Below are 15,490 nucleotides of genomic sequence, written 5' to 3'. Positions count from 1 at the left end.
TCTTTTAGAAGGCCAAAGAATGTTCATTGTGATTTTCACTTTCACAAATGAAACACACAGCGTCTCCACGACATGGCAGCAACAAGAATAAAAGTTACGCCTTATTTATTTTTCGTGAAAATTTGGGTGGCATTATGCAAATCTTCCCACATAGTGAGGTAGATGTGTAGGCATGTTTGAAAGAGCCATTTCAGGGGGGGGGGGTGGACGAATCTTAACTTATATAAAGAATATCTCTTTGGATTTGAGACTTTAGGTTTCACAACTTTACAGATCTTCTTTATACACCAAGAACTTCTAACACTCCAAAGAGAAAGGAAAAAATTTAAATCACATCATATGACTCGGGTTGTGCCGATAGACGATAGTAACATGTATCGACGATAGTCAGATATATCGATGTAAGCAGATGTCTCTGTCGATAGTCAAGACTATATTAGGCTCATTCTCCTATTAATGTATTAAATTAGGATAATAACTATTATTTATTTTTTTTATTAGGCAGCCTATTGTAATTCTGCTATCAAACTGCCCAGCTATTTCACTTCAGCACTGCATTTCACACACACACACACACACACACACACAAACACACACATGCAAAAGAGGATTCGAGCCTGTAGTCGGTAAAGAAGTTGTAACGCTTTGACTCGTCTGCAGATATAAGGTATTTCATTGCACTTTAACAAGTAATCTGAATGGCCTATATATGTGCAATATGTTAAAGAGCCCTCACTGAGTTTAATGTCAGTTATGTTAGACTGCATCTCGTTCTTGTTTCTGTGGCAGTGCGTCAGTCTCGTCATGAACAAAGAGTCTCTCTCTTGCTCCACCCATGCACGGTAATATCGTGTATCGTCATCTCACGTGCTGACTATATGACGATTTGAAAAATGACCAGATCGCCCAACACTAGCAACTAGCTTATTTGAAAACATCAAGAACACATCTGCTGCAGTTTTAGATTTAGTTTGTTGTAACAGAAACAATCTTTAGAGCGGTTGAGTAAAATAGATGGAGCAGCAAATAAGGTACACCTTTTTTCAACAAAATGTATGTTAAATAATTGTGTAGTTGATCAAACATATTTTATAGTTCTCCTTGTGGAACATGATTTGTGTCTATAATGTTTTAAAAATTATATTTTGAAGATTAATGTACTTCGTTCATGAAATGTTTCAAGAAGTTAAGGTTTTGAAAATTGAATCAAAAAGAGCAAAATACAATTTGTCTATTAAACCAGGGTTGACTTAAGTACTTGACCATTTCTGTTCTTTTATTTTAGAGTTTCTTGAAGAAAGTGAGGAGCATGAAGAATTGAATGAAGATGAGGAGAAACATCATTTCAAAACTGGAGAAACACCTTTGAGTTGCTCTCGAACCAAACAGAAAGATTTAAAGAAAAGAAGAGCCAAGAAATCTTTCACCTGTAATCAGTGTGGAAAGAGTTTCACAAAAAAAAATAGTCTTAATGTTCACATGAGAATTCACACTGGAGAGAAACCTTACAAGTGTTCACACTGTGACAAGAGATTCAGTTCTTCATCAAAACTGAAAACACATGAGAAGATCCACACTGGAGAGAAACCGTACACTTGTGATCAGTGCGGGAAGAGTTTTGCACGAAGAGGAATCCTTATGAGACATATGAGAATTCATACAGGAGAGAAACTGTACACATGTCATCAATGTGGAAAGAGTTTGAAATCTAAATATAGTCTTGATCGTCACATGAGAGTTCATACTGGTGAGAAACCATACCCTTGTGATCAGTGCGGGAAGAATTTTGCACGGAAAGGAATCCTTATGAAACATATGAGAATTCATACAGGAGAGAAACTGTACACATGTCATCAATGTGGAAAGAGTTGGAAATGCAAATATAGTCTGGAGCTTCACATGAGAGTTCATACTGGTGAGAAACTGTACACTTGTGATCAGTGCGGGAAGAGGTTCTCACAATCAGTACACCTTAAGAGACACATGAACATCCACACTGGAGAGAAACTGTACTCATGTGATCAATGCAGCAAAACATTTTTAAGAGCTTCAGACCTGAAGCAGCACCTGAAGGTTCATACAAAGGAGAAGCCACATTCATGTAGTTTGTGTGGAAAGAGTTTTTCACGTTTTTCAACTTTGAAAGAACATCAGAAAATACATAGTGCTGTGAGAGAGTACATGTGCTTTGAGTGTAAAAAGACTTTTACTAGAGCAAAGTGTTTAAAACTGCATGAGAGGATTCACACTGGAGAGAAACCCTACAAGTGTTCACACTGTGACAAGAGATTCAGTCATTCATCAAATCTGAAAAGACATGAGAGGATTCACACTGGAGAGAAACCAAATCACTGCACTGAATGTGGGAAGTGTTTCAAATGTTCATCTGCTCTACACAGACATACAAAAAACAATCATAGTAAGTATTCAAGATTCAGCTGAAATTCTGATCAAATCAAAGATGTAGTTCATCTCCAAATAACTGTCAAAACATATTATTGTTTTTAATTAATGAACTGTTGTTTTTAAACTTACGTCTCATGAGTTTCTATTGAAAATCTGAAGAAGATGCCATGAAAAATGATCCCTGCGACCATTTTTCTGAGACTGTCTAGAAACCCCACCCCTTTTAGGGAAAATATTTACCAAATGTATTGAAATGTTCTACAAACTATTTTAGTCATTAAACATAACACTGGATAGTTTTCAGTTGTGAATTGAAGTGACATTCAGCCAAGTATGGTGACCCATACTCAGAATTTGTGCTCTGCATTTAACCCATCCGAAATGCACACACACAGAGCAGTGAACACACACACACACACACACACACACACACCCGGAGCAGTGGGCAGCCATTTATGCTGCGGCGCCCGGGGAGCAGTTGGGGGTTCGATGCCTTGCTCAAGGGCACCTAAGTCGTGGTATTGAAGGTGGAGAGAGAACTGTACATGCACTCCCCCCACCCACAATTCCTGCCAGCCCGGGACTCGAACTCACAACCTTTCGATTGGGAGTCCGACTCTCTAACCATTAGGCCACGACTTCCCTATGTTTCAGTTATGAAACAGTAGACAGAAACTTAAATCTTGTACAAATGATTTCTTTGAGCTCTAGAAAAATACAATAAGAATCATTTGAGTAATAAGAAATAATAATAATAATAATTAACTGTGTAGGTTAATTACAGTACATCCTGAAATTGCTAGATTGCTACAGCATTTCACACTGATACTCATATAGCCAATAATCACGTTGATGGCCAGTTAAACAGATGGTATATCAAACTGATATACCATAAAGTCAATAGTCAGTCGCAGTGATTTTGCCAAGTAAGACATGTTCTTGGATCAACATCATTGTCCAAAAACATAGACTTAACCCAATCCCTACCCCTAAGCCTAACCCAACCCATAATTTATTCCTAAAATCAATGAGAAATGATAGCTGATAGCTAACAAGAGTGTAGAAGCACCTAAACCTGATTGTAAACCTAAACCTATATATATTTTTATAATATATATAAATTTTCCTGAAAAGTTATATCTTAGTTTTGATTGGTTGATTGGAATTCTGTTCCAACATCAACAAGGATGTTGATACAGGAACATATTATACTTGGTGAAATCATGCTCCCCTCAATAATCACACACTATTCATATAGACCAAATTCACACTGATAGCTGTTAGGGGTGCGCGATAAATATCGTCCGATAATTAATTAATATATTAATTAATTAATATATATATAAATATACACAAACACACACACACACACACACACACACACAATTGCATAATAAATGAAAAAATAGAATACAAAAAGATTAAAAAGGTAGTTAGATTTTTATAGTGTTAGTGAGTGTTCAAGTTAGAGGGTCAAATAAAGATGGAAGAGTAAGCCGATTCTTGAAGATGGCTAAGGACTCAGCTGCTCAGATTAAGTTGGGGAGGTCATTCCACCTGGAGGGAACATTTAAAAGTCAGTAAACGTGACTTTCTGCTTCTTTGGGATGGCACAATCAAGCGATGTTCACTTGCAGAATGCAATCTTCTAGAGGGCACATAAGTCCGAAGTAATACTTTTAGGTAAGTGGTCGCAGAGCCAGTGGTAGTTTTGTAGGCAAACATCAATGCCTTGTATGTGAGGTATGTAAGACCTGCCAAGAGAGCATTGCAGTAGTCCAGCCTGGACAGAACAAGAGCTTGAACAAGGAGTTGTGCAGGATGTTCTGAAAGAAAGGGCCTGATCTTCTTGATGTCTAATAAAGCAAATCTGCGGGATCGGACAATTTTAGCAATGTGGTCTGAGAAAGTCAGCTGATCATCAATCATAACGCCAAGGCTTCTGGCTGTTTTGAAGGAGATATGATTGATGTGCCTAACTTGATGGTGAAATTGTGATGAAATGATGGGTTTGCTGGAACCACAAACATTTCTGTCTTGGCAAGGTTGAGTTGAAGGTGGTGGTCCATCATCCAGCAAGACATGAGATGCGAGAAGCTGAGAAGGACCTATCTGATAGGTAAGACTCAAACCACTGAAGTATGGTTCCTGAGATACCCTTTGCCAATAGGGTTGATAGGAGGATCTGGTGGTTAACAGTGTCAAAAACAGCGAACAGTTCAAGCAGGATAAGTATCGAAGATTTGTATTCCGCTCTTGTCAGTCTTAGGGCTTCAACAACTGAGAGCAAGGCAGTCTCAGTTGAATGTCCACTCCTGAAGCCAGATTGGTTGCTCTCAAGGAGGTTGTTCTGTGTGAGAAATGCAAAGACTTGGTTGAACACAGCTCGTTCACGTGTTTTTGCAAAGGAAGAAGGGAAACTGGTCTGTAGTTCTCTAAAAAAGATGGGTTGAGGGTGGGTTTCTTAAGTAGTGGAGTTATACGGGCCTGTCTAAATGATGAGGGACAAACACAAGTCTGGAGGGATGTGTTTATGATGTGAGTGAGTGCAGGTACAACTGCAGGAGAAATGGCTTGAAGGAGATGAGATGGAATAGGATCAAGCGGGCAAGTAGTAGGATGATTTGAAAGGATGAGTTTGGAGACTTGTGCCTCAGAGAGTGAAGAGAAGGATGTAAATGAGTGTATGTTTGCTGATGATATGAGCTTGACTGATTGTGGTGTGGAAAATTGTGCACTGATGTTTTACATTTTATTAATGAAGAAATGTGGCAAAGTCGTCAGCTATTAGAGATCAAGCAGGAGGTGGAGGAGGAGGACAAAGAAATGAGGAAAATGTTTTAAAAAGCATGCGAGAGTTAGATGAATTGTTAATTTTGTTATGATAGTATGTCATTTTAGCAGTGGAGACATTAGCAGAGAAGGAAGATAGGAGTGACTGATATACATTAAGGTCAGTAGTATTTTTGGATTTGCGCCACACCCTTTCAGCAGCTCTAAGCTTTGAACGGTGTTCGCGTAGAACATCAGATAACCAAGGGGCAGAAGGGGTGGTCATTTTAGCAGTGGAGACATGATGCTAACAATTTAGGGGAAGGAAGTTAAGATGAAGCATTGCAGATAGCCGGGAGGGTGAGAGTGAGCGTAGGTTACGTCGAAGGATGACATGTAGAGGGGTAAGTGATGTGTCAGGGACCATGTTGAGGTTAAGTGTGAGGAGGAAGTGATCCGACGTGTGCAGTGGAGTAACCAGAACATGATCAGTAGAACTGTGTCGCGTATAAACAAGACACATTAATTCATAATGTGTCTTAAATATCATTTTGTTAAAAAAGAAAATAAAAATTGGGAATTAAATCAAAATCGTAAATAGAATCGAATCGTGAGTTCAGTGAATTGTTACATCCCTAGTAGATGGCTGTGAAGGTGCACTTAATCACTTATTATTCATTCATTTCTATGATTTGCTTTATATATTGAAATTCTAAAATATGGTAAATTTAGTAAGAGTAGTATATAAGTTTTTCTATATGAAAATTACATAATCGGGAGATTGTCTACGTTTATCGGAAAGGGAATAATCGGTCTCAAATCAGTCCGATTATCTTGTGGTCTGTACCAAGCATTAGACTGGAGCCACCTGCGCTGTTACATCAGGGTTCATTTTTATCTTCACATTTCTCGGCTTTTTACAAGATACTGAAAATAAAACCTTTTTTTTTCAGAGTTGACTGAAGAAACATGAGAGGATTCACACTGGAGTGAAACCTTTTAAGTGTCCACACTGTGACAAGAGATTCAGTTGGTCATCACATCTGAAAACACATGAGAGGATCCACACTGGAGAGAAATCGTATCACTGCACTGAATGTGGGACGTGTTTCAATCAATCATCTGTTCTACACAGACATAGCCTACAAAAAACAATCACAATAAGGCCCAGTACACGCATTTAGCTGTATTCATCCAGACAGATCAAGCATTTTGGGAGCCTGAAACCGGATTTTATTCATCTTCAAAATCAGCAGATTCACCTGAGATTCAGATCAACTCAAAGATGGAGTTCCTCCCGAAAGAATGTCAAAATGTTTTTTTCTTGTATATCAGTTTGTTTCATGATTTAAATAATATCATTGTGCTTTCTTATGAGTTTCATTTAATTCATGTTCAGTTGTCTTATAACGTATATCACCTGTAGTTTGCTTTAAGTTTTCATGAAGGAAAGTAGCTTTTTACAAACTGTTCTTGTTCAGGAAGCTGAAGAGGAGACTAACACTTTAAGAGACACCAAGATATATTTTTAATTGGTTATTCATTGTTACTTTTAAAACAAGTCATCATTCTATGATATATGCAGAAAACACAGATGCAAGATATACTGTCATGTAGATTTGTAATTGATATTTAATTGCTTCTCTTTCAGTAGGAATTAATGTCTGAACACAGTAATGAGCCCTGGGGCTAAATTATGAAAGACCATCATATCAATAAACTCTAATGTTAACTGTTCTGCTTTCGGTGCTGGAGAAATTAAGGAAATACACTAACAATTTATTATTGGTATATAAATATTATCAAGCTAACTGTATCTTGCCAACTGTTGCTACATGTGATAATATCCAGATGTCCGTCTGAGATGCGTTATAATTTTTTTGCAATCCAGCAGCAGGATCTATTGTACTTTAGGGCTGTGTGATTAATGTTATTTTTGATTGAGTCTGACTTCCGATGATTATGTAAGGTGCAATCAATGGCTAGCTGTGCATTAAACTATTTGAATGCATGACGTGAAGGCGTGCAGTGGAGGGTGGTTGCCTCCGCAAAGTGCATTCAAAATTGTTTAATGCACAGCTAGTCGCTAATTATCCTGCTTATGCCATGGTCATTTGCCAGCATGCACATATTAAAGATGTTAATAATATTTACGCTGCAATATTTGACTGGAATGATACAATTTTTTTTTTACTTTCGTCAGTCACAACTTGTTAGATGTTAGTATGGTTACCAATGTTTATAGGAAGCACATTAATGTAGAACATGATAAACTGACCTGGAACTAACTGTGCAGTTAAACAAATTTAATTAACACCTGCCAGCCAATCAGAATCGAGTATTCAGACAGACCATGGCACAAGAAAACAAGTTGTTTGATGTATTAGAGACAATTTCCAAATACAAATGTTTCAATTAAATGTTACAACATACTGCTGCTGCTGTTCTTTCAGTGAGCGAATTTAAAGGGTATGCAATTAATAATATGCCAAAGCAACAAACAATAAACCTTTGTTATTATCTAAAGTAATTCAAGACACAATATTGAATATAAAAAGTATAATAATGTATCCAGTTTAATAAAATAAATGAACACTAATAATACAAAGTAACAAACTGATCCAAATGTATTTTTTCTGTAACTGATTCTAGTGCTCTTTTTACATCTTGGCCAGGAGACTATAGATTAAAAATTGCCTTTTGGCCAATTCTGGCTTTTTTAATCATGTGTTTTATGAAATTGCACTGTCACCTTCTAAATAAACCATCAAATCAATATGATAGCATTGCAGTTTAATTGGCTTTTAGCATACATCCTGACTCATATAATCAGTTTCTAACAGCAAACACTATAAAGAGAGATGATCTGCTGATGAAATAAAGAGAGATGATCTACTGATGATCTGAATGTCTTGTTGAATGAGTTTTGATAGTCTGAGGCTCATCAATATTAACAGAGCTGCTGAAAAGACTTTATTTCATGTCAATAGTTCATTACTGAATCATTACTGAAACTCCTCCCACAACTACATCATTAGTGAAGCTTCTCCCACACCAAACACTTCATTAGTGAAGCTCCTCCCACACCAAACACATCATTCGTGAAGCTCCTCCCACACCAAACTAATCATCAGTGAAGCTCCTCCCACAACAAACACATAATCAGTGAAGCTCCTCCCACTACAATAACATCATCATGCAACTTCACGCGCAAACAGGCATTTCCCTAAACTGCCACAGGCCAGAATTTCCGCCACAGTAAAGAGCTTATTAATAACGAAAACGTTTATTGATTTTAGCTAATTAATATTTTATTTCAGTTACTGTTGTTAGTTTCATTTCGTTTTTCATTTATTGTGATTTTTTATTATTATTCCAGTTTATGAAAAAAAATTATTTGACGAATAGTTTAAGTGGTGAGTTCCTCATTGACTAGCTGATGAACAGAGCCATACTGCCCTGCAAATAATAGTCTGAATTGAAGCCTTGCTCGTTCTTTAACGTGTGTTTGTTGCCCAGTTTAAATAATGGAAATTTGTCATTAGCCTACAACACCTAAGACTTTTAACTCCACTGCAACTTCCACTAGCTATGGCTAGAACAGCAACTGTAAACACCACGACTTGCGTTGAACCGGCGATGCCCTCAAATCAGACAGGAGAACCGTGACTGAGAACATAACACACGTCGGGAAGCATGTTTGTGAAGGCGGGGCCAGGGCGTGATATTTACTTGATGCGTAAAGACTCTTTCAGATAGAACAACCTGGTCTCACAGAATTCCGTGAAATGTCCACGGACCCTTAACTCAAAATCCGTGAAACCATCACGGAATTGCCCCAAATTCCACTTCAGTTATTGTAACCAGTGTTTTTGTGAAAATGCAGAACAGTTTTAGACTGATGTCATGGAGTGATTTGTTTCTTTACATTATTTATTCCCAGTTTGAATAACCTTTTTGTTTTTCATTCTGCTGTAATAACAATCTTTAAAATGAAATTCATAAACAGTTCATGCTTTTCCCCTTGTAACAACACGGATACAATTAAATCATTCAAATGTGTTACAGTGGATGGGAATGTTTTTTAATGATACAAAAGAGCTTGTTTTATCAAAAGCAAGACTTAATAATATCTCATACCAAAGCAAGGTTGTTATTTTTTCAAGGACATGTATTTCATAAGGTTTCATACTGGCCGCTGCTGTGTAACAGAATAATTACATGATAAATCATGATACATAATAAAGTTCAACACTTTCTTTACCAAATAGTGTTGTTAGTCCTTTTACACATTTGTACTTTCATTACCAAAAAGTGCTATTACCAATGTTCTGTTACACACATTCAGTGGATTGTTACATATGTGTAGTTACACAAACATTAGAGCTGTAGCTACTATGTACCAATGTGTACTTGGACTGTAGTAACTTACTGTGTGCACTTCTAGTTACTATGTAAGTAAACAGGTATTATAATATAAAGCGGGAGCCATTTCACTACTGATTACTATTTATTATTCAGCTTTTGTGTTTAAATGATCTTGTGTAGGTTTTTAAAGGTTGGAAACCTCTAACTAAGCTGACATGATTGACAGCTGAATAGAAATTGACCCAAAACTCTGATAAGTTTTCTGAACAAAATGGCACTCAAGCAACTCACATTAGTCTACCTTAATTTGGATTATTTGAGTAATTAAGACTTTGAACACAAATAGTAAGGAGTACTATGTCTTCATCAGTAAGATGAACAAACAACTTCACATTAAGTAAAGTCAACAGAAAGTTAACAAGCTTGTTAGATTTTACAGAACTAGATGTTCTTAAATTTGTTTTACTTAAGATGTTTAGTTTAACTACCGCATCCACCTGAAAGTTCATATAACACAGCTTAATTGAATTGTATTTACAAGCTTTTCTTTAGTAGATTCAGTGATTACTTTTTACAGTGCAGTGGAAAGTGAAAAAGAGCAAAGAGAGACATCAGCTGGGATCCTAGGATCTTTGGTGAATGGAAAATCAAGGCAGAGGCCTGGCAGGAACTTAGGGTGTCCTTCGAAGACTAGCTCAGCATCCCCATCTTCTCAGAATCGTCCAGAGCTGCAGACTGAAGCTCACTGATGTGAGACCTGGATCCACCAGACAGCAGGAGGATCCCAATGTCTTGTGATGTATGAGGTCTGGAAATCCCCTAAGAAGATTCCTATATATAGTCCTCCTCCATTTTCTAATTTTTCTCCTTCAAGACTTTCTTCTTAGATGCCTCCTTCATTGCGTCTGCAACACAGCATTCTACAGTAACATCCCTTTTTTATATTTTCTTTAGCAAAACGAAATAATACATTTGTACTTTCATTACCAAAAAGTGTTGTTACCAATGTCATGTTACACATTTATACTTATACACATACCAAAGTTTGTAATACGTTTCATTCCTAGCTAAAATTTTACTAATATTTTTTTGAGGGAAACGGGTCAATTTAGCTCAAAGGGAATCATTTAAGATTTTAATGGGAATTTGGACACACAGCTGATCACTGAGACGGCCAGCGATTCATTGAACGAGCCGTATTCAACTCTGCAATGGATACAGTGTTGACTACTTCAGACTCGGACTCGGTCTTGAACTCGGTCTTGAGACCGTATTTTAATGGTCTTGTGTAACGATTTGTAAAAGGAAGGGAAGGAAGCAAGTTCGAGTTAAACAGTATTTAATGAAGGTACACAAACAATGAACATGAAGACAGGGGAACCGGTGATTCTTGACGGGGGATGCACAGTCCGGGAAGAGGCAGGTTCCCAGATGATCCAGAGTGCGATGGTGAGCTGGCAGCAGGAGAGTGTGACACAGGAACTGCGGGGGAGCGAGCCGTGAAGGTAAGTGGTGTAATCCAGTGATGAGGTGAGTGGACGGGGTTCCGGGAAGACAGGATAATCCAACGAAGAGAAACAAACACAAGGAAGGCAGAACATGAGACACGGAAAACTAACAACGCTCTGACAAACACAAGACGCTAGACAGGGCAATATATAGGGAGAGGTAATGAGTGGCAGCTGGTGCTGAAGAACAATTTAGCGGAGACGCCCACATGAAACAATCAGCGCTGACGCGAAACACACAAACTCCACCCACATAGCGCAAAACCTGAGATCACAGTTTACCAACCGTGACATCTTGGGCTTGTCATGGACTTGTGTGCATTTTGATATCATGTTATCATGTTGATGTCATTCTTGTCATGATTCTGCCTTCTTGTCTCTGATTTTTCTCTAGTCTTGTGGCAGGATCATGACAGGCCCATGTTTTATGTGCAAGCACATGGCCATTTGTTTGGACCATGTGCTTGCGTTGTCTCGTTCCCTTGCCCCGCCCCCCTTGTTACCCTAGTTTTGTCTTCATTGATTTACCTGTTCCACCTGTTGTGTTCATTAGTAGCCTCCCGTTATAACCTTGTGTGTTTCTCTGTCCCTTTGTCGGTTCATTGTTTAAATATTGTCACGTTGTTTAAGATTGTCTACTGTTGCTACCAGTTGTGATTTTGTCAAGTCTTGTCTAAGTAATTGTTTGTAAATCGTGTTTTAGTCATAGTCTAGTTAAGTGCAGTGTTAGTCTAGTTTTGTCTTCCTTCGTCTGTCTAGCCCTTGTTTTGCCCCCTCGTGGGTTTTGTTTTCCTCTTTCTTTGTATAATAAACTGTGTTGCTGTGACTACTGTCTGCATTTGAGTTCATCCCTCCACCACCCATCCTGACAATTCTGTGTTTCAAATGTTATAACAATAAAAAAGCTACTTTCCATATAAAGAAGATGGAAACACTGTTCTCCAGTCGAGAAGGGTCTGGCTGCAGACTTGCACTTGCACTCTCAGACTTGCATTCTCAGCCTGGCACTCGACACTTGTGCTTCCACTAGCGACGCCACTTGCAGTCTTTATTTTTTTATTTTGTTCTATTTATTGATAACTTTATTTTTGAATCTCTCAACATTTTACAACAGTAGTCAGGTGGTGAAGACAAGAAAAAAGAAACTAAATTACAGTGTCACTTGCAGTCGCTACTTGCACTCTCCGCTACCTGTGACGTCACTTGCAATCGACACCAGAAACCCGGAGAATAAAACACGAGGAACCAGAAACCCTGAGAATAAAACAAGAGGAACCAGAAACCCTGAGAATAAAACACGAGGAACCAGAAACCCGGAGAATAAAACAAGAGGAACCAGAAACCTGGAGAATAAAACACGAGGAACCAGAAACCCGGAGAATAAAACACGAGGAACCAGAAACCCTGAGAATAAAACAAGAGGAACCAGAAACCTGGAGAATAAAACACGAGGAACCAGAAACCTGGAGAATAAAACAAGAGGAACCAGAAACCTGGAGAATAAAACAAGAGGAACCAGAAACCCGGAGAATAAAACACGAGGAACCAGAAACCCGGAGAATAAAACAAGAGGAACCAGAAACCCGGAGAATAAAACACGAGGAACCAGAAACCCGGAGAATAAAACAAGAGGAACCAGAAACCCGGAGAATAAAACACGAGGAACCAGAAACCCGGAGAATAAAACAAGAGGAACCAGAAACCCGGAGAATAAAACACGAGGAACCAGAAACCGGGAGAATAAAACAAGAGGAACCAGAAACCCGGAGAATAAAACAAGAGGAACCAGAAACCCGGAGAATAAAACACGAGGAACCAGAAACCCGGAGAATAAAACACGAGGAACCAGAAACCCGGAGAATAAAACACGAGGAACCAGAAACCCTGAGAATAAAACAAGAGGAACCAGAAACCCGGAGAATAAAACACGAGGAACCAGAAACCTGGAGAATAAAACACGAGGAACCAGAAACCTGGAGAATAAAACAAGAGGAACCAGAAACCTGGAGAATAAAACACGAGGAACCAGAAACCTGGAGAATAAAACACGAGGAACCAGAAACCTGGAGAATAAAACAAGAGGAACCAGAAACCCGGAGAATAAAACACGAGGAACCAGAAACCCGGAGAATAAAACAAGAGGAACCAGAAACCCGGAGAATAAAACACGAGGAGCCAGAAACCTGGAGAATAAAACACGAGGAGCCAGAAACCCGGAGAATAAAACAAGAGGAACCAGAAACCCGGAGAATAAAACACGAGGAACCAGAAACCCGGAGAATAAAACAAGAGGAACCAGAAACCCGGAGAATAAAACACGAGGAACCAGAAACCCGGAGAATAAAACACGAGGAACCAGAAACAAGGAGGTATGTGTTTATTCTTCAAACAGTCATTAAAGATAAATGTGGTACATTCACAGATCCTTTGTATAAATTAAGACCTTAAATATCATAAAAATTTCTTAAATCAATGTTTCAAAGTTCAGCGCGGTAAAGTTAGGTTTGAAAATTACAATGTTTTCTTACCTTAGATGCATTTAATCCTGTTGTAGGGGATTCCAATACAATATTGGGACACTTTAAAATACCATATGACCTGCTCTTTAAACTCTCTTCAAAGTGTGCTTTGGCCTGCATGCCTGCTGCTACTCAACCACCATAGGAAGACAAGCTGTCTAGTCTCAACAGCTTTTCTTTCTTTCTTCTACATCAGTTTCTTTTCTTTTCCTGTTGAGTTTTTTGTTCTAAGTTTTGCCGCAAAGCTACGTCAGATGTTGTCTGCACCAACTTTAAAACTTCAACCAGTGTACACGACTCCACACCATCCTTCAGCCAACGCCCAAGACATCACTTCCAATGACTCCTGAACTCCAGCCAATCAGCAACCTACAGAAACCCCTTTCTGCAGCCATGCCATACAAAATGAATTCCCTTAAAACAAAGGCAACACAAGAACAACCTCCAGATTCTTGCTGGTTTATTAATTAAAGACTGTTCAGTAATTTCCTATATTGATATAAATATGGGATTTCACATTCTCACTCTCAAACTCATTCTTTCCTCTGTTTCTGCAACTCGTGTGAATGTATGAGTGTGTGTTTGTTAGATTAGTTGGTAACACTTTAGAATACTTTTTCTTACTACATTACTAATAAGGAATTATTTAAGAACTAACAGGTGATTATTCATTAACACTTAACTCACTACTGTTAACTACTAAGGAAGATGTGTTAATTAATCAGTATGTAATATAACTTTATGATTATGTTAAGTAACAGTTAGCTAATCAATAACTAATGTATTCTGTCATACCTACTGAAGAACTACTATTAATTATCTACTAGTTAGGGTTCAAGAAAAATAACTATGAAGTAACTACTAATAAACAGTTTTACACAATTACATTGAATTGTGACCCTTTCATATAAATGTTATTAGCAATAGTAGTAGTAGTAGTATGAAAATGCAATATTAATAAATGCAATACATTTTATAGAGGTTTTGCCTGTGTAGTGAATTGTTTTGTAAGAAATCAGCTTCCAATAGGAACCCCACCATGACTCCAGTGCCTTGCGATATACCACATTATCATTAATTAAATTTCTGTATGTAAGGCAAAGCCTGAGGAAAAGTGAAAATACAGGTATCCAATTTGTAATTAATAAAGAATTATCAAATAATTATGCAGGACTTATTTTGAACCTGAAACATTAGGCCTATTCTAAAGTGAAAATATCGGGAACCCATTAGTAATTAATAAAGATTTATTAGATAATTTCTCAAGAATTACTTAGAATCTGAAACAGTATTCTAAAGTGAAAACATAGGCAACCCATTAGTAATTAATAATTAATTATCAAATAATTCTGCAGGACTTATTTTGAACCTGAAACATTAGGCCTATTCTAAAGTGAAAATGTTGAGAACCCATTAGTAATTAATAAAGAATTATCAGATAATTCCTGAAGAATTACTTAGAATCTGAAACAGTATTCTAAAGTGAAAACATAGGGAACCCATTAGTAATTAATAAAGAATTATCAGATAATTTTGCAGGACTTACAGAATTCTAAAGTGAACCTATTAGTAAATAATAATAAACTACATCATTTAGACTAAAATCTGTTTATTTCAGATGAGAAAATTTCTTAATACAGCATATTTTATTCCATTTTAACATGTATACTGCCCACATTTTAACTAATTTAACAAACATTTCATAATCAAAAGTTAAACATTTAGAAGCAAACAAAATGCATATGTCATTTCCATTATAGGCTAATAAGTGGGCTGTAACAAAGTTGCTACTGTAGTAGTACTTTGTACTTGTCCTTTTACTCAAGTAGTTTTGAAAATGAATAGGCCTACTTATAATTTTACTGGAGTAAAATTTTATTGGGGTATCTGTACTTTTACTCAAGTACTTGATTTGTG

General features: G+C 37.4%; 1 protein-coding gene across 4 annotated transcripts in view; it reads left to right on the top strand.

Moving 5' to 3' along the window:
• LOC132156835 (gastrula zinc finger protein XlCGF57.1-like) overlaps positions 1–15,490 on the top strand; it is a 295,441-nt gene that overhangs the window by 177,360 nt on the left and 102,591 nt on the right. For 2 of the 4 annotated variants that reach the window (XM_059566068.1, XM_059565994.1), the window contains one exon: positions 1,286–2,701. The exons of the other annotated variants lie outside the window; for them this stretch is intronic. In XM_059566068.1, coding sequence (XP_059422051.1) covers positions 1,286–2,442 — 1,157 coding nt within the window. In that variant the 3' untranslated portion in view covers positions 2,443–2,701. Of the gene's footprint in view, positions 1–1,285; positions 2,702–15,490 lie in introns of those variants that run through there. 4 annotated transcript variants of the gene reach the window in all.

This window comes from Carassius carassius, chromosome 1 (genome assembly GCF_963082965.1).
Source record: "Carassius carassius chromosome 1, fCarCar2.1, whole genome shotgun sequence".
NCBI lineage: Eukaryota > Metazoa > Chordata > Actinopteri > Cypriniformes > Cyprinidae > Carassius > Carassius carassius.
Note: the sequence above shows the minus strand (reverse complement) of the source record. Positions and strands in the feature narration are given on the sequence as shown.